Here is a 20,765-nt window from a genome sequence, read left to right as displayed (position 1 = left end):
CATCAATTATTGATTACATATCATTAGGATATGCCATCAATATTAAAGTACCAGACAACTCCTTTAAGCCATAACCAGTAAAGAATCGTGATCATGGCAAATATGTAATGGATTACTCTATATACCACAATTACTATTTTAAATCCATTCTCTTGATTCTGGCTGATAAAAAGTACATGTGACACAGATGGGCATCAAAGATCAGTGAAGATAACCTACTTGTTGGCTATAAAGCCTCCATTTTACATGCCAGTATTTGTACAACTAGCATATTCAGCTGGTTCAGGGAAAGGATTAGTTCATTTCGACCAGCAATTGGCCAATGAACCTTTCTAATTGTCAAAACCTTGATCTGGGGTGTTGTATTTTTTAGGACTGTAGTAATCACTGGTTGGATCAACCAAACCCATTATTGGCAGGTGCAGTTTGTCAATGACTACTAAAGGTACCTTCACACGAAGCGACGCTGCAGCGATAGCGACAACGATGTCGATCGCTGCAGCGTCGCTGTTTGGTCGCTGGAGAGCTGTCACACAGACCGCTCTCCAGCGATCAACTATGCCGAGGTCCCCTGGTAACCAGGGTAAACATCGGGTAACTAAGCGCAGGGCCGCGCTTAGTAACCCGATGTTTACCCTGGTTACCAGCGTAAAATCTAAAAAAAACAAACAGCACATACTTACATTCACGTCCCCCTGCATCCACTTCCTGACTGACTGAGCGCCGTACAGTGAGAGCAGAGCGGTGACGTCACCGCTGTGCTGCTTTCACTTTCACTTTGCGGCGCTGAGTCAGAGGAGGAAGCAGACTGCAGGGGACGCAATGTGAGTATGTGCTGTTTGTTTTTTTTACATTTTACGCTAGTAACCAGGGTAAACATCGGGTAACTAAGCGCGGCCCTGCGCTTAGTAACCCGATGTTTACCCTGGTTACCAGTGTAAAATATCGCTGGTATCGTTGCTTTTGCTTTCAAACACAACGATACACAGCGATCGGACGACCAAATAAAGTTCTGGACTTTATTCAGCGACCAGCGACATCACAGCAGGATCCTGATCGCTGCTGCGTGTCAAACGAAACGATATCGCTAGCGAGGACGCTGCAACGTCACGGATTGCTAGCGATATCGTTATAATGTCGTTTCGTGTGAAGGTACCTTTAGACCTCACAATTGATTGTTCGTCGGCCTGTTTTCATCTCCTATTTGCTAGAGGTTATCACTGTCCCAACGCTTATGATCCGTAGAGTCGAACAAAGCTGTTTGTAGAAGAGGGATGTCCTGTCCCAACCCCAACAAACAGGAAGTTGTGTGACAGGTGGGCTGTTCGCTCTTGAAGATAGGTGTGGGGATAACCCCCTTTAAATATTTAAAGATCTTTTCTTAATGCTAGGATCCAATCCTTCTCTCTATTAACCCTTGAGATATTTTGATTATGGGATAGCCACTATAAATATTTTGTGAATCCCCAGAACAGCTCACCACATAAAACTAATGTGACCATGTGCATCGGCTATGACTGCATTCTCCAAGCCAAAGCATGCAGCAGCACTCTGTGTGCACCAAGATGTATGCAAATATCAAAGTTGTAGATTTTAAATGGTTATTTTAAAATATAACATTTATCTTCATGCACAGTCTGCTGCTTTATTCTTTGATATATATATATATTCAGATATACTTTTTTGTGGTGGCTTCTGGATAGTAAATCTGTCTGCTGTGCTTTCATAGTTAAAGAAACAATATGTATATGCATATTGGACAGGTCTGTCCCTATATGTGCACACAGGGAGAGACCTGTCACTGGCAGCGGCTAGTAGGAAGCCACCAGGGACCCTGTTGACTAGTCTCCCCATTACACTAGGTTTATCTCCGAAACACTCCAGCTTTATAGAGCTCCTCATTTATGCAACCCTCAGCTGTCGGCTTTAGCAAGGTTGGTTATCAAGAATAGAGTGGTCCACACGCCGTAGTATTTAATTTTTAACCCCTTTCTGACCTCGGACGGGATAGTACGTCCGAGGTCAGATCCCCTGCTTTGATGTGGGCTCCGGCGGTGAGCCCACATCAAAGCCGCGACATGTCAGCTGTTTTGAACAGCTGACATGTGCGCACAATTGCGGCGAGTGGAATCGCGATCCATCCGTCGCTATTAACTACAGTAGTTAAATGCCGCTGAGAAACGCTGACAGCGGCATTTAACTACCACTTCTGGCTGCGCGGCCGGAAATGCGTGCATCGACCACCCCCGTCACATGATCGGGGGTCAACGATGCGTCAGGATAGTATAGAGGTCCTTGAGACCTTGAAACTCCAAAATTACGTTTTTTTTGATCGCTGTGACATTGCATTAAAATGCAATAACGGGCGATCAAAAGAACGTATCTGCAGCAATATGGTATCATTAAAAACGTCAGCTCGGCATGCAAAAAATAAGCCCCTACCTGACCCCAGATCACGAAAAATGGAGACGCTACCGGTGTCGGAAAATGGCACAATTATTTTTTTTTATTTATTTATTTTTTTAAAGCAAAGTTTGGAATTTTTTTTTCACCACTTGGATAAAAAATAACCTAGACATATTTGGTGTCTATGAACTCGTACTGACCTGGTGAATCATAATGGCTGGTCAGTTTTAGCATTTAGTGAACCTAGCAAAAAAGCCAAACAAAAAACACGCATGGGATTGCACTTTTTTTTTGCAATTTCACCGCACTTGCAATTTTTTTTCCCTTTTCTAGTACACGACATGGTAAAACCAATGATTTCGTTCAATAGTACAACTCGTCCCGCAAAAAATAAGCCCTCACATGGCCATATTGACGGAAAAATAAAAAAGTTATGGCTCTGGGAAGGAGGGGAGTGAAAAACGAACACGGAAAAGCAGAAAATCCCAAGGTCATGAAGGAGTTAAATAAGTAATAATAATAATAAAAAAACAACCAGCCAAGCTGAAGCAGATCGCTGGGGGCTAGTATTCTCAGTCTGGTAAGGTGCCATGGATATTGCCCCCGCCTCAGCTTAAAAATAGCCAGCCCAGAAAAGGCACATCGATTAGATGCGACAATTCTGGCGCTTTGCCCTGCTCTTCCCACTTGAACTGTAGCGGTGCCAAGTGGGGTTAATATTTGTGGGGTTGATGTCACCTTTGTATTGTCTGACATCAAGCCCACAGCTTATTAATGGAGAGGAGTCTATAAGACACCTAACCATTAATAATACTATATTTGTATTGTAAATGAACACACACCCAGAATAAAGTCTTTTATTTGAAATAAAACAAAAGACACGTTCCTTTTTTATTTAAAAGTAACAAACACAGTTAGGTGAGTATAACGCACATTCTATTGAAGTCCTCGTCATGCTGAACTGCAGTGAACTCACTGACTTTTTCCTCACAGTGCTGAGGTTACCGCAGTTCAGCCTGGCTGGAACGCAGCCTCAATGACCCATGGTAACCTCAATGAGGTCACTGATGCTGCAGCCGCAGCAGCTCGTACCTCAGTGGTTCTCAGTCTGGACAGTTGCATCTTCGCACCGTCCAGGTTGAAAATTCCCAGACATGGATTACGGCATAGAACAGAACAACTTTTTTATTTTTGTTTTATTACAGGTGATGAAGGCTTCAGTGGTCTGGGTGTTAAGTAAATATAACTTTGTTATTTTTAAATAAAAAAGGATAAGTCTGTTTTGTTTTTATTTCAAATAAAGGACTTTATTCTGGCTCTCTGTTTATTTACAATACAACTATAGGGTTAGTAATGTCTTATAGACGCCTCTCAATACAATACAAAGGTGACATCAACCCCACAAATATGAACCCCACTTTCCACTGCAACAGGGCGAGTGGAAAAGCCGGGCAAAGCAATAGATGTGCCTTTTCTGGGAGGCTGAGTGGGGCCCAATATCTATGACGGCCTTACCAGCCTGAGAATACCAGCCTCCTGCTGTCTACTTTAACTTGGCTGGTTGTCACAAAGTAGGGGGATCCCACGCCATTTAAAAATAAATAAATAAATATTTAACTATTTATATAACAGTGTGGGGGCCCCTCTATTCTTGATAACCAACTTTGCTAAAGCTGACAGCTGAGGGATGAAGCCCGCAGCTGACAGTTTTGCCTGGCTGGTTATCAAAACTACAGCGGAACGCCATGTCATTTTTTTATTATTATTTATAGCTCAGGCGGCGGCTGATGAATACTTCCTGATCTTGCTGGTATCAGCTGAATACAGCTCTCAACATCGTCCCCTGCTAGCGCTGAACACAGAGCAAGCAGGGGAGAATAATGACAGCTGTTATCAGCACCCAGCACTGGGGAACAGCATGAACAGTACTGCTGATTCCCAGGTGCCAGTACGTATGGTACTAATGCAGCACACTGTTGCCACACGTATGCCACAAGTATTACACACACAGACACTGATATCTCTTGTACTAGTTTTTCCAGTATTGTAAATATTAGGACGTGTGAAAGAGCCCTTATGGTGACATTTTATTTATTTATAAGTAATGTGTTATATATTTAAATCATGTTTTTATCAATCATTTTGTGAAAAAAATTTAGTTTACTTTTCTATTGGAATCCTTTTAAAAATATTGCAGTCTTCATGTAATTGTCTGGAAGATGTGGCTGTAGATCACCACTCTCATGATACAGTAATGAAAAATTATGTTCCTGACAATTTATTGTCAGCTGCCATAAAGCGCACACATCCTGTTACACAACTATAAAAACAATCTGCTAAGGAAATGTTTATCTCCAATATGATTGCAAAAAAGTTTTTTTTCCCCATTAGAAATGTCTGCAACTTTAAAAATTACAAATATATTATGATTTTTTTTCTTTTAGGGCATGTGCACACAACGTCTTTTTCCACCATAGAAGACTGAGCATGTTACTTCTTAACCATTTAAGGATTCAGAAACCGTAAAGCGTTTAAAAGTAGTAGCACAAGACGGAAGTTGTGCACAGCACTGTGGTTCTTGTATTGCTGTGCACTTTTTCGGACGTTGCGTGCACATACCTTAGCACACTTCTATTTCATTCTAAAAGCATAAATAAAAAAGACAACATATTCTCTAATAAGCTCTTCCAAAAAATGACGCAGCAGATTATCCTCCTACACTTGACTCTTCAGTTCTTATGTGTAGTCCAAATACTAAATTGCATTTTTTTTTTGTGTTTTTTAGTGCCGGCAAGCCAGAAAAACCAGGTCTGAGGTCACCCTGTTGTGGAGAAATAATATTCCCATCATGGTTGAGGTGATGCTGCTTCCCGACTGCTGTTACAGTGATGAAGCATCTGGCACGGAAGTGAATGATTTCAATGATCCTGCCATGAAGCAAGATGCCCTTTTGCTGGAGAGGTGGACGCTGGAGCCGGTGCCCAGACAGTACGTTCCCTTTTCCTGAAGTGATCTGTGTACATTGTTCTTGTAGGGTTGAGCGTGGATGTGCATTGAGGTCTTTATTTATGTTGGTTTGCTTTTCATTGCCAGGCACCCCCAGGAAATAGATTAAATATCACGCCGGCTACTTTCTTCCTAAGCTCCCATTGTGTTTGTTACATTTAGATCTGTGGACGTTTCACCTATTTTAGTGAACACCTAAATGAAGTCTTGTCTTCTAAGTAATTCAAGGTTTTTAAATGTCTACTGGACGACTCTTGCTTCTCTTCTGATCTCAACGTCCATTTCATTGAGCTAACGATAGAATATTTCATAACTGGTTTGCTATAGATAACCATTTTTAACACTTCTATTAGTTAAAGGGACATATTGGAAAAGCAAATATTTTTTATTTTTTAAAACATTTTTTAGTAAGTGGAAGCCTCTCTGCGGATGCCTGCCATCACTGCTATGGCAATGTAGTATTACCTACTGCTTATTAAAGGAAATATATATTGCAAAAAAAGAGCTATAAGCTTAAATGTAACAATTTATTAATACTTCTTATATAGAGTACAAAAATACATAAAATTCAAAAAGATGGGAAGACAGTAAATAACCTCGCAGCACAAACACAATATGACAAAGTGAATGGGACACCTATAGCTGCATACAAAATACTCCACATATAACAGGCACAATAGTCAGGAATATGTAAGCAAATATACAAACGTCACCATAAACCTATATTATGTTATATTATATAGGCTCATACCCATAATTAGAAGTATAAACAGTCTGCAAGGTTACAGAAGAACAGACCCCAACGCTCGTTTCGCGTTTTCATTGCTTCCTCAGGGGGTCTGGTAAATTTAATCCATTTGACAGGACCTTAAGTATTTTCGGCCCCAATACCGTGATTGAGACGTTGACCAACAGATTAAAGTAGGCGGCACATGCATGCCCCGCCGCACACACCCACCAATCACAACCCAGGCCATCAAGGTGTCATCACGCAGGAGCGAGGGCGTGTCACCATGGCTTTCGAGCATACGCGAGCATCATAGGGATGTCGCACGCCCACATCAATACTCACAGGTTTGCATGATAATGTATCAAGCACCAACGTATATAAGCCCCTATTGTACCGTACAGAGGAATATAAAGTGCTCAATGCTTGAAAGGTGCTTATTACCATAAACAAGGGGGCAAAGAATATACATTTATAAATGTATTGTAAATCTTCTTTTAATCTTTCCATGCCATTCTTTATATTAAAAAAAAAAATCCTGAAATGTTGCCGTTTTCACTTCAGTGAGCCTCCCAATAGTCTGCCTTTTCCTGTTCTGTGTAGATCACTTCTCAGCAGTCATGTCATCACAGCCGGGATTACAATGAATGGTGGCACCTCCATACTCTACATATTCATAACTCGGAGTCATACCCTAGCTGAAGGAAGAGGGATCTCTATATACAGTGACAGTAAAATAGGTTTAGTGGCTTAAAAATAATGCTCTTTATTACCATTACTAAATATTTGTGTTTTTTTTGTTTTTTATTCTACAGGAGTGGAGACCGTTTCATCGAAGAGAAGACTCTCTTGTTGGCTGTCCGTTCATTTGTTTTCTTTTCTCAGTTAAGCGCCTGGTTAAGTGTCTCGCATGGAGCTGTACCCCGAAACATTATCTACCGGTGAGCTGGCCTCTCTAAAAACTTAAACTAGCTATTTGTTTTTTAAATGGCTAATTTTTTTTTTTTTCCAAAAGTGCTTCATATTCAGTATAGGGCAGACAACGGCTTCCCTCTCTGTTTCCTCTTTACTCTTGTGCAATTATTCTACATAGTAGGGAATTGCATGTATGCAGTTATTGAATTGAGTTCCTTGTATCCCTACAACTTAATCCATACAATGTTACTCATTAGTCCTGCAATATTTAGTTCCTAGAATTCTGATTTTAATTTCATAGCAATTTATAGTTTTGCACTTTTACCAAACCTCTGGTAGAAGACATGTTAGCAGGACGTGGTGGTTTTCTCCTTTCTTGTTTGCCTTTCTCAATAGCTGAGGCAGTTGTCTCCTTATTGTTGACTTAACAACCTTAACTGTCACATGGGGTGCTAACATGTACCTAAAATCCACACTGAGGATAAATATGGTAAAGCCTGTTGATTTTTGTTAATGATCCTACACATGAAAATAAAACACCCTCTTAATTAAAAAGAAACTTCAATTAATATGCCAATTTATAATTTTATTGTACCATAGCAAAGTTTCCCTAATACCACGTGGGCTTAAATTTAGCCGCTTGTAGTATGCATTTCATTGACAAATTCCCAAAACCGCATTTTGCATTCTGAGTGTAGACACTGATACATGGACTGGCTGCAGATCTCGAATTCGATAGCCTCAGATATGCCTATAATGCCGCTGTGTTGGGGTCAAGAGACCGATGGCTGGTCCGTGCATCATAGTCCATACTCGAAACACAAAGTGCTGATCTGTGAATCCGGCCTTAATCAAACTTTTCCAGAACTTGACTATTCGAGCCTGATGCAAAAAAACCTCTGTGATGATCTCTGAAATACATCTCCTACTTCACTCTATTGACCCAAGAAGGTAGATGAATTGCAGGGGGCATGTTGCGTCTCATGAAGAACTGGTAGGTGCGTCATTAATTGCGTCATTTTTAGATTTTTAGAAGCACTGTACTAAACAATACAGTCCGTGGCTGATCTGCAAGGTAAATGTTTTGCATATGACTGGGTCCTAATGTGACTTAAGAGAAGACCTTGCCCTAACCATGAGAATACCTTTTCAATCTCTTCTATCTTGTGTGTTTTCTACAGAGTGAGTGCAGCTGATGGTGAGCTCCAGTGGAATTTTACTCATTCACCAACTGAACATGTGTTTCCCGTCCCCAATGTGTCTCACAACGTGGCCTTGAAAGTCAGTGTCCAGTCATTGCCTAGACAATCCAGTTATCCGGTGTTGAACTGCAGCATCCACAGTAGTTTTGGCTTCTATGAAAAGAGATTTTCTTCACATGAGCAGATTGGTCCTCCACCTCGAGAAAATCAAGAGAGTGGCCAGCAGAATGCGCCCAGTTCTCAGCATACATGTAGCAAGCAGACTTGGACTGTTGGATCTGATGGACTACTGCAGGCGAGAACGAGTCTTAGCATGAATCTTACTCTCCCTGGTAGAAACGTTAAGTTAATTTCTGGATGTGGCAATAGCTGTGACGTTGGAACATCACCATCTAAAATTCAGTGTTTCAGTATAAGTGATCCTAAAACAAGCCTACAAGGCTCACCTGTCAGAAACTTTAAATCCTTATCTTTGGTTGACATGCCCCTCAATTCCCCCATACACCAGCCACCAGAGACCAATCCTTTAATAGGCTCCCTAATCCAGGAACGTCAAGAAGTCATAGCAAGAATTGCACAGCACTTGCTGCAGTGTGATCAGACAACATCACACATAACTAGTCGCTCCTTTAAATTGCACGACCCCAACCCCTTGAGCTCCAAAATATTCAGAAACCCATGTGAAGATGAAAGCTTCAATAGGAATGAAACACCTGTTTTATATGCACCCACTTCAGATTTGACTCTCACCTCTGAAACCAGTGACAGAAAACTAAAAGCTGCTACAGAAACACCCATAACTTCCTCCCGACATAGTCCTGATGGTAGATCCTCTCCGAAACCACAAGCTAGACGGAAACTAGTTCTAGTTCAAGCTCATGAACCCATTTCAAACATATATCAACACACAGTAAATAAACCAAGCCCACCAGCTTTCTCATTGTCCAGCAAGGAAAATCTATTCATGTCCCCTGATAGGGGAGACTTAACATACAGTGAACAGACTGAAAAGTGTGTCAGCAAAGGAACGTTACATCACCTCTCAAATCATAGCACCTCGAACATCCATACCATCAGCTACAAACAGGCCAACGCCACTGAGAACAGGAGTAGTGACAGCATCCATCTTGATAACCGCAAAAACTGTTCTCGAAGCGCTGTGGCATTTAAAACCTGTAGTGTTTCTCAAACACTAGAACCGAAATGTACAGAGATCAACGCAAGGAAAGCACAAGGGACTGATCATACCAATCAACTTCACAGCATTGAAAATTATGTTATAAAGGACAGAGACAGTCAGAAGGTTAAAGAGACCCAGGAGAAGCAGAAGCCAACTCGTGATGAGAATGAGGATCCAGCAAAATGTGACTGTGGTGCACAAGAACAGGGCAGAAGCATTGGGAGCTGTCCGAGATGTGAGCGGCTGAAGTTCATAGACCAAGCGGTACGTATATATATGGTACATTCTTAGAGAGGTTATCCACTGCTCGGACTATCCCTTTTCAAAATGGTATATTCACCAGTTGAAAATGCATTTGTCTCCACTTCTCGCATGGAGTAACAATCAGCGGGAGCGAAGTGTCTGATATTTTCATTTAACACTTAGAAATGTAGTATTTAAGAATGGTTGACCGAATAGCGGACAGCCCTCTTTAGCTGGCCATACATAACCAATAGCTGTTGTCAAAAAGGCTGCTCCTCCGACCGCTGTCTCTTCTGACTCCATACACAGCCAGACATTTGTGTTTTCAATGCATAGAAGGGAGAATGAAGCTGTCCGATAGCTCTTGTGGGGGTGTACATCCTAGGGGAGGAAAGGATTGGGAGGTCTCCATACATATTAGATATTCATCCGATAGTGATTGATTCAGCCATGTGTAAAAGGCACCTGTCATTGATCATGGTATTTGATCTGCAGGCAGAATGTTATACATCAATGTGAGCTAATGAGATTGATGTACATTTTTTAGGGGGGGGGGGGATATATGTCGGTAAAATGTGCATTTTATTCATTTGCTTCCCTGGTGTTTGTATGTCTTGGATTCCGGTGGGCAGTCCTCTTCAGGGATTGATAATGTTTCCTGTATGACTGCATGTAGACATACCTTTCAGTCCCTGAGTAGGACAGTCCACTGGACTTTTGGAGACAAATGTTAGGGTTTTCAATGCATAACATTCATGATATACTGAATCTTTTCCAACAACCCTATGTGCCATTCTGCTCTGCTTTTCCTTTTCTACACCATCCTGTCCACACATTGGACTACCTGTACAATATGACAGGTCCCCGTTAATCTAATGTGTATTGTAACCTATAAAACATGTTTATTAACAAATGCATACTAGCTTTTTATCAGGTATTTATGGTAGGGCTATCATCACCGCTATTACAGTGCCTTGCGAAAGTATTCGGCTCCCTCGAACTTTTCAACCTTTTCCCACATATCACACTTCACAAAAAATTTACATTTGGTATCTTTATGTTTGAAGAATCAACAACAAATGGAACACAATTGTGAAGTTGAACGAAATTTATTGGTTATTTTAAATTTTTGTGGAAATGCAAAAACTGAAAAGTGGGGCGTGCAATATTATTCGGCCCCTTTACTTTCAGTGCAGCAAACTCACTCCAGAAGTTCATTGTGGATCTCTGAATGATCCAGTGTTGTCCTAAATGCCTAATGATGATAAATATAATCCACCTGTGTGTAATCAAGTCTCCATATAAATGCACCTGCTCTGTGATAGTCTCAGGGTTCTGTTTGAAGCACAGAGCGCATCATGAAGACCAAGGAACACAACAGGCAGGTCCGTGATACTGTTGTGGAGAAGTTTAAAACTGGATTTGGATACAAAATGATTTCCAAAACTTTAAACATCCCAAGGAGCACTGTGCAAGCGATCATATTGAAATGGAAGGAGTATCATACCACTGCAAATCTACCAAGACCCGGCCGTCCCTCTAAACTTTCATCTCAAACAAGGAGAAGACTGATCAGAGATGCAGCCAAGAGGCCCATGATCACTCTGGATGAACTGCAGAGATCTACAGCTGAGGTGGGACAGTCTGTCCATAGGACAACAATCAGTCATACACTGCACAAATCTGGTCTTTATGGAAGAGTGGCAAGAAGAAAGCCATTTCTCAAAGATATTCATAAAAAGTGTTGTTTAAAGTTTGCAACAAGCCACCTGGGAGACACACCAAACATGTGGAAGAAGGTGCTCTGGTCAAATGAAACCAAAATCGAACTTTTTGGCAACAATGCTAAACGATATGTTGGGCGTAAAGGCAACACAGCTCATCACCCTGAACACACCGTCCCTACTGTCAAACATAATGGAGGCAGCATCATGGTTTGGGCCTGCTTTTCTTCAGCAGGGACAGGGAAGATGGTTAAAATTGATGGGAAGATAGATGGAGCCAAATACAGGACCATTCTTGAAGAAAACCTGTTGGAGTCTGCAAAAGACCTGAGACTGGGATGGAGATTTGTCTTCCAACAAGGCAATGATCCCAAACATAAAGCAAAATCTACAATGGAATGGTTCACAAATAAATGTATCCAGGTGTTAGACTGGCCAAGTCAAAGTCCAGACCTCAATCCAATTGAGAATCTGTGGAAAGAGCTGAAAACTGCTGTTCACAAACGATCTCCATCAAACCTCACTGAGCTCTAGCTGTTTGCCAAGGAATAAATGGGCAAGAATTTCAGTCTCTCGATGTACAAAACTGATAGAGACATACCCCAAGCGACTTGCAGCTGTAATCGCAGCAAAAGGTGGCGCAACAAAGTATTAAGTTAAAGGGGCTGAATAATATTGCACGCCCCACTTTTCAGTTTTTGAATTTCCACAAAAATTAAAAATAACCAATAAATGTCGTTCAACTTCACAACTGTGTTCCACTTGTTGTTGATTCTTTAACAAAAATTTACATTTGGTATCTTTATGTTTGAAGCATGATATGTGGGAAAAGGTTGAAAAGTCCCACGGGGCCGAATACCGAGTACTTTTGCAAGGCACTGTATGTATGCAAATACACCCAAAATGCTTTGTTTTGTTTAGAGCTTATATGGACATATGTTCCTATGGTAACAGACTACTAAGAAACTGTAGTCTGAACTTAAGTCATATTACCATCTGTCCCCAAATTGTTGCTAACCTACTAAATATGAATTAGTAAGAATTCAGGGACAGATAGAAGGCCATATGACTGCTGGACCTGACTGCAAAGTGTTTTTTCTTCTTTGTTACCATGGAAATACAAATAGGTGCTGTGTACCTGATCCTTACAGTAACACTACATTGTATGGCTGGGCACAACCTTTCCTGACGGTAACTGCAGATCTCTATGGTTTTGGAAGTTAGAATCCTTTGCAGTATAGTTTGTTGCTATGTGATAACTCTTAAAAGGACTCTCTGCGCAGAATGACTGTTAAAACCAAGTACAGGCACTCGGTGCATCATGGCGGGGCAGACATTTACCATAACTTCACTTTCCCACCTGCTTGTTTTCCCTCAATCTCAACACCCCTTTTCTTTGACTGCTGCGCTGGCTTGATAGAGGTTGGCAAAACATGGAAAACAAGCAGGTGTAGTTAAGTTTGGCCACATCATGGTGCACTGAGCGCCTGTACTTGGTTTAAACAGTCATTCTGTGCTGACCGAGTCCTTTTAAGGGTCTGTAGAGACTGTCTTGGTGTTGGATAGTTGGCTATATTGTGGTCACCCTGGGAAATTGCAGCAAAAACACTTGGCTGTGTAAGAAGTCTTTGAACACTAGAAGGAGTAAAGCCCGCATTTCACAGTATTTATTTTTGTGTTTGAGCGAACGTGCTCGGATATGGTGAAAAGGTACCCGATGGTATTAGTACATATATCCTCTAAATTATAATGTACTGAGGTACTGCTATATAAAGTTTAACAATAGTGATGAGTGAGCATGTCTCGCGGCTATTAGCCGCAATAATACAGGGATTGTCGAACAAACAGGCAATCCCTACATGCGTTGCGTCGAACATCTGTGAGACATGCAGCCTCGGGGACTCGAACATATTATTCGAGCATGCTGAAGTCACTCTGCTAGCACACGAGCATGCTCGCTCATCACTATTGTTAATCTGTATGTAGCAGGGCCTCAGTACATTATAATTTAGAGGGTATATGTACTAATACCATTGGGTATTAGAGTGAAATGCTAATTAAAAACTCAGATTGTGTGCTCTATATAAATACTAATCATACAGGACCAAACGTAATATTTACTGAGCTATATCCAGCTCATCAAATATGTATCAATACAACATAGGCTTTGAGTATTGTGTTTGTATATAGATGTTTACAAAGCTCAGTATGACATGCTGTCTTCTGTGTTCCCAGAAGTTTGTTCCTCTACGACCTTCAAATAATTGGAAGAAAAAGGGTTTTCACTCTCTTGATGGGATCTCTACCAAGGCCTTTCACCCTTGCACAGGTTTACCTTTACTCTCCAGTCCGGTAAGTTCGTTCTTGATTTTTCATGTGACCACAAACTTTGTGCCTACAGCCGTACTACTGTTAGATACAACTAGTGTGGTGGTGTGTAAAACCTATACAGATAATATCACATTGTCAAAACTGTCAAAAGTTCACACAAACATCTCAATAGTAGTAAAAGCCCTGAATATCTATACAAAATAATGGTGTCTTGCACCCACTGGTTTGGTGACATTTGTCTGAGGCTTGGATTAATGCTGGACTAGCACTAGTGGCATAGTAAAAAACATGGCACTTGTAGTGAAGTCGGAGAAGTTGATTTTTTATGTTTGAATAACTTATTTGAAGTGCAGGCAATCCAAAAGGTTAGACGTTTCGGTCAAGCGACCTTTATCAGTATAGCCGCACATGAGCAAAAATAAATAAATGTGTACCGTATATTATTCTTAATGCAAAATCCACAAATCAAATGAAGTATATACAAATTAAAGTCCAATAAGCATGCAAAACAATCCATAATGGATATATATAGACTGAGAATGTGTAGGCTGAGAAATCCATAGAGCCCATATAATGTTAGATGTGGTACATCAATAGTAATAATACACGAATGTTGGCTTCAGAGGTACAATACAACAGGAGCTTTTAGTCAGAGGTGTCATTGTATAGCAAGAGAAATGAAGAAAAAGAATCTGCTTCCAAGCCCCAGGCGCCTGTGGCCAAATTGGATGTAAATGCATTGGTATAGTGAAGGAGCCAAGAAGCCGTGTAAAATAAAGCCATATAACAGAGCAACGCGTAACTTACCGGACTGCAAGTGTCAGAACGAATGTAATGACGCTGTGGGAGAGCAGTGCGATTACGGGAAGCGTCGGGGATGCACGGGGCGGGCTGTTTAGAAAGCCGAATGCCGGAAGTGGCTCTGTCACATGGGATGGTGCGTTCGGTTGTGGCCATCGGCGTTATGGTAACTAGGCGATATGGAAACGGCTGAATGCCGCTGTGAAGACAATAGACTGGCTCCATCGGAGGGTGTGCAGGAGGAGGCTGAGTGTGATATTGGAGCAATGCAGACATGACGGTGAAAGAAGGCAGGTGGATAGGAAGTGGATTGGACACAGAGATTCACTTGACAAGTTGGTGGATGAACAAGAGTGAACCAGCAATAAAGTGTGAGCACATGTTAATGGATCTGTGAAAGAGCCAAAGTGTTAATAAGCTACAAACAATACTGATCAGCAACATCAGCAAATAAAGTATATGGCAAGCCTATAAAGCAAACAACAAGTCTTGCTAAAATACATAGATGTCTCATACAAACGCTATGGTCAACAGCGGTTTGTATTCCAATATGTAAGTTATAAAGTTAAAAGGCATGAACTATATAAAAATGTCCAAAGGGGGAGAAGAAAGAGGTTAATGTTATGAGGAGAGGAAAGCTCCCTACTCAGACCTTTTGGAGATAATGATTGTACTTCATGGATCCAAAATGCCTCCCGTAGTTTGAGGAGGCATTGTCAGCAGGGCTGTGGAGTCGGTAGCCAAACCTCCGACTCCTCAATTTCCCTGACTCCCGACTCCAAGCACTAGTCACTACTGAGCATGTGCATAAAGTGCAGCACAGATTCATCTCAGCTCCCACCCCACAGCACTGGTCACTACTGAGCATGTGCATAAAGTGCAGCACAGATTCATCTCAGCTAAAAGGCGAGATCCTTAGATCAGGAACAGAACAGACATTTATAGGACATTTCATAACTTTCCCAAATTCTTATGAAAACGTTTACAGCTCATCCTGCATTGTACTACTGCACCCAATGTATTATATATATTTTAGAAGATGATCCATTTTATTCAGACTCCACGACTGACTCCACATCCCTAGTTGTCTGTCACCCCCACGTCATGGCTCCGGAACATGCTCTAAGTCCTGGAATCAGAGTTAGGAGACCAAATGGCCTTGAGTGTGGAATTGATAGCCAAAGATTATTGTATCTGATAGTAGTTTTAAGCTTAGGGTACCGTCACACATTGAAATTTCCATCGCTACGACGTTACGATTCGTGACGTTCTAGCGATATCGTTACGATATCGCAGTGTCTGACACGCAGCAGCGATCAGGGATCCTGCTGAGAATCGTACGTCGTAGCAGATCGTATGGAACTTTCTTTCGTCGCTTGATCACCCGCTGACATCGCTGGATCGTTGTGTGTGACAGCGATCCAGCGATGTCTTCGCTTGTAACCAGGGTAAACATCGGGTAACTAAGCGCAGGGCTGCGCTTAGTAACCCGATGTTTACCCTGGTTACAAGCGTAAACGTAAAAAAACAAACCGTACATGCTCACCCGTCGGTGTCCTTCAGGTCCCTTGCTGTCTGCTTCCTGCTCTGAGTGCCGGCCGGAAAGTGAGAGCAGATCACAGCGGTGCTGCGATCTGCTCTCACTGTACGGCTGCACTCAGAGCAGGAAGCAGACGGCAAGGGACCTGAAGGACACCGACGGGTGAGCATGTACGGTTTGTTTTTTTACGTTTACGCTTGTAACCAGGGTAAAAATCGGGTTACTAAGCGCGGCCCTGCGCTTAGTTACCCGATGTTTACCCTGGTTACCCGGGGACTTCGGCATCGCTCCAGCGCCGTGATTGCAACGTGTGACCGCAGTCTACGACGCTGGAGCGATGATTATACGACGCTGCGACGTCACGAATCGTGCCGTCGCAGCGATGAAAATTTCAATGTGTGACGGTACCCTTAGACTTTTTCTTTATTTCTTTTGCTATACAATGACCCCTACGACTGTAAGCTCCTGTTGTATTGTACTTCTTATGCCAACATTCATGTATTATTACTATTGATATGCCACATCTAACATTGTATGGGCTCTATTGATTACTGGTGCCACTCATTTGTCAGTCTATTTATATCCATTATGGATTGCTTTCCATGCATATTGGACTTTAGTTTATTTAGACTTCATTAAATTTGTGGATTTTGTATTATTAGTAATTTATTTTATTTATTTTTTTCTATTCTGATGAAGTTCGCTTGACCAAAACCAGGATTGTCTTCACTTAAAATAAATGATTCAAACATAAAAAATTGTGTTCTCTGACTTCATGAATGCCAAGGTTTTTTTCACGACTTCACAAGGGATAGGACCCTACTTGTGCACCATGCATAGTTGTAGCACGGCACTCCTATCAGCACTAGTGGCACACTGTGTTTCCTAGACCAGTAGACTTCTGTAGAGAAACTTGTGATTTAAAGTTGATACAAATCAATTTGCAGGACCTGGTTCATCAGCCATGTCCCTAATCTGTGTTTGTTGGATGGCTGCTCTGAAAACGACAGCATCACAAGCTCTTCTTTTGATTAGCCAGGCTCGCACTACTTCAGATGTGTGTCTCGCCACAATTATGATGTCGTACCAGGCCGGCTGATCAAAAGAGGAGCTGGGGATGCCGTCAGGTCACAGATTATTGACGTGGTCGATGAACTGGGTCCTGCAAATCAATTCACACTAAATGTAATTGAGATGTATGTCCAATTATTACTATGCAGGAAGAGGCCCGCGTTGATGACCTAAATTTCGTGTAAATGTATGATGCAAAAACTTGTCATTGTATTAGAGCAAGATAGTTTAGTGTCTTGTTCTTATTGGCCGCCTAGATAAATGGCTATATGTACAGTTCCTTCTATTTATGAAAGGTGGTTCTGGAACCTAGACCGTCCCGAGCATGGAGATGGGCTAGATGAACATTCTGCTGTTGTGTGCGGCACACGTCTCCGCTCTGCCATGTGTAATGCCACTGTAGGTCTACCAGATGACAGAACGTGTTTTTTATCTAGGTACCACAAAGAAAGAGCCAGTCAGGGTATTTTGATCTGGACACTTCCTTACTGCAATTCAAAGTTCTATCCACAAAGAGGTATTAATTCAGTATTTTCCCATTTTCCCCATTTGTTTGTATATGTTATTCTGTTGGTAGAATTATTGTAGCTGTATTTCTGTAGATAAAATGAATAGGGCCCTAAGCCTTTACATTATAGCTTTTACATCAGAATTCTGTCCCAAAAAGCTTTGTAAAGTTACAAAAGTTTGTTGCAAATTGAGGGGCGTTCCAAAATTTTGGGACACTTTGTGTTCTTACTTTGTTTTTGCCCAGCTCCAACAAAATGAGCCGAGGTGGGATGGGGCAAATTAATGATGAGCAACTGTGTTCTTTAACGCCACAAATTTTTACTCCAGTCACAGACTGGGGAAGACATGTGGCGAGGCGCACCCCACATTTCGGATGCTACAGATTTATTAAGACTATTGCGCCTCTTATTGATTCAGGAGTGTTTTACTCCAGAAATCCTCCTTGTCAAGGTCAACGACAAACACTGGTGTCGCTGAAGTAGAGTCTATGGATTTATTACATGCGCAAAAAGAAGAAACTGGACATAACTCGCCAATGGCATTTATCAGAAATAGAGATGCATACGCCAAGAATATGGGGAATAGCCAGACTCCCCTCGAGAAACGGCTGTTTCGCATCTTTTCAATGTTTCTTCTTGCCAGAGGAGGTGTCAGAAAACCTGTGCACCTCTGTTATTGGCTACAGCTCTTGTGTTTTATACATGCTTATGAAAGAACTGATTACTTCGATGGGTATTGTCAACCTTCTTATTCTTGAAAGTGTTAGTATTTACCCCATCTTTTCATGGGACCTATTTTGAATGCTCCAGCACCAATGCTTTTCTGGTCCCTATTTGTTTTCCTGGAGCGATTTATGTGGTGGCATCCATGGGACCTCAGCAGTGGGCCCATTCTATCGCCACTGGAGCCAATTTTAGGCTGCTGTGGTCAGCTTCCTGGAGCGTTGACATTTCATACATCCTTGTGAAAATATAGCCTATGACGTACTAAGAAACGCTAATCTGTTAACATGGCCAAAACCTTCTGAATCCTGACACTGTCTCAGGGTCATTCAATATAAGATTGCTATATCCCACTGCTCAAACTGCAACCATCGATGGTGAAAGTGGTGGGCAAAAATCCAGGAGGTCTGGATGTCTGCAGATTGTTCTCACAGCTCTTGGTCTCCGAACAACCATATCCACTATTAGCTATTATGTAGCTGCGCCACGTTGCCATCTTATATCATGTAGCCACAAGTCATCGTGAATCCCAGCCATAAGGTGACATGCCACTTGATTGACTGAACATGATGATGTTGACCTGTTCATTTACTTTTAACAGGCAACGTCACTGTGAGAAAACAGAAGATGGTGTAGAGTTCACAGACAGACAGCTAAGTTGCAGTGCTCCGCCGGCCCCTTGTCTGAGCCTTCTTGGAAACTTTGAGGTATTTAATTTATATATCCTAATTAGCAATGACATTTTTTTTTTACCACTTTAGAGGAGGACTGCACAACCTACAGCCTGGGGGGCTACATGCAGGCCATAGTGCCATTTTGCCCGGTCTCCAGCCATCTGGATACAGAATAGTTTGTTTGTATCTGGCGCTCACTTGCAGTTTCCATGTTTAGAAGAGGGATGTGTAATTACTATGTAACCATCTTTGACCCCATTCTCCTGACAAATGGGGAAAGCAGAGTTAGAAGTAACCCCTCACCATTGTAGTGTGAATGGTGACTGTAGCCGCATCGACACGACTATATGAATGAAAGCTGGCGGCTCCCTAGAGACATGGAGGTAATGTTTTCCCTGGTGCAGCGATCAGTGTCAGATTGCCTTTAAGGCTTAAAGGGTTTATTAGCTGCTCTATTTGTATGTCACTTGTATATAGTTCTATTAGTTGTGCCTCTCAATGACTAAATCCCATTACCCGTCTTCCTTGATCACCTTCAGGAGTCCGTCTTGAATTATCGATTGGAGCCTCTGGGCACAGTTAAAGGTTTTACAGCAGACGTTGGTGCAAGTGGTGTATTCTGTCCAACCCACATGACGTTGCCTGTCAGAGTTTCGTTCTTCAGTGTTTCAGAGGACAATGCTCCGTCCCCTTACATGGTAAAGAGCGCGCTTTCTCTAAAAACTCTATTTTAACCCTAAACAGTTGATTTTTCTGCTACGATACATAGAAACTTCATGGAAAAGGATTTAAGGACTATAAAAAATATAGAAGTTAATTAGATAATGCCAATAAATAAAATCCAAGATAATAAAAAAACATGGTAAAAAATAAATCCGCACAGATGGCATAACACATCATGGATCCATAAGTGTCTACAACGAGGGGTCACATATGAGACCGTGCCTGTTGTGGTGGGCCGAACCAATATCCAGAAATTAATTCTGCTCAATATTAATATAGAATTATTTAATATTAATTTTTTCACTTAATATTGAGCAGAATTAAGTATGCTGACATTACTGCATGAACCCACACAGCCCCCTACATGCCATAAGTCCCAACACACAACCCCCTACATACCGTGGGAGCCCTCACATAGCCTCTTATATAGCGTATGAACTCCCATATAGCTTTATATATACAGGATGAGCCCCCACATAGCCTCCTGTATATAGTATGCCCCCTATAGCGCCTCCTGTGTGCATTAACACGAAAGTGTCCACTTATCTAAAGGGAATGGCACTTCAAATCAATTGTAGCAACCCATTATGGTACTTAATAACACCAGAGATTTTGAAAAGATCCATGATATTAAAATTAATATAACTTTATTAATTTTTCTTAAAGAATAAATAAATAAATACAAACAACACAGTTTTAAAATAAAAGCGTGCCTCGCAGGGGAGCACCACATAAACTATATGATAAACATTTAATAGAGTAAAAAACTGCAATATGAGGTAGGGAAATATGATCGGCCAGTGTAATTAGGTGGTATAATTAAAATAACTAAGCTAAATATAGGGTACTATGTGGACATATTTATGCAATGTAATATGCTATTAGTCCTATTACCCAGTATAATGCCTGTATGTAAGTCTCCTAATAAACAAGATATATTACTGCCGGTATATACATCAGGTAAAATTGTCTCCACAGCCAGACGGGGGT

The 20,765-nt window shown here is 41.5% G+C and overlaps 1 protein-coding gene across 2 annotated transcripts in view; it reads left to right on the top strand.

Annotated features, from left to right (window-relative positions):
• The window catches only part of ATOSA (atos homolog A), a 73,775-nt gene that overhangs the window by 35,258 nt on the left and 17,752 nt on the right, over positions 1–20,765 (top strand). The window contains exons 3-9 of one of the 2 annotated variants that reach the window (XM_077263763.1): positions 5,192–5,394; positions 6,955–7,080; positions 8,236–9,700; positions 13,639–13,755; positions 17,584–17,663; positions 18,980–19,085; positions 19,592–19,750. In XM_077263763.1, coding sequence (XP_077119878.1) covers positions 5,192–5,394; positions 6,955–7,080; positions 8,236–9,700; positions 13,639–13,755; positions 17,584–17,663; positions 18,980–19,085; positions 19,592–19,750 — 2,256 coding nt within the window. The remainder of the gene's footprint in view (positions 1–5,191; positions 5,395–6,954; positions 7,081–8,235; positions 9,701–13,638; positions 13,756–17,583; positions 17,664–18,979; positions 19,086–19,591; positions 19,751–20,765) is intronic. The other variant, XM_077263764.1, reaches the window with a different exon arrangement.

This window comes from Ranitomeya variabilis, chromosome 5 (assembly GCF_051348905.1).
Source record: "Ranitomeya variabilis isolate aRanVar5 chromosome 5, aRanVar5.hap1, whole genome shotgun sequence".
Taxonomy (NCBI): domain Eukaryota; kingdom Metazoa; phylum Chordata; class Amphibia; order Anura; family Dendrobatidae; genus Ranitomeya; species Ranitomeya variabilis.
The sequence above is the reverse complement of the archived record's forward strand: the minus strand, read 5'-3'. Positions and strand labels throughout refer to the sequence as shown.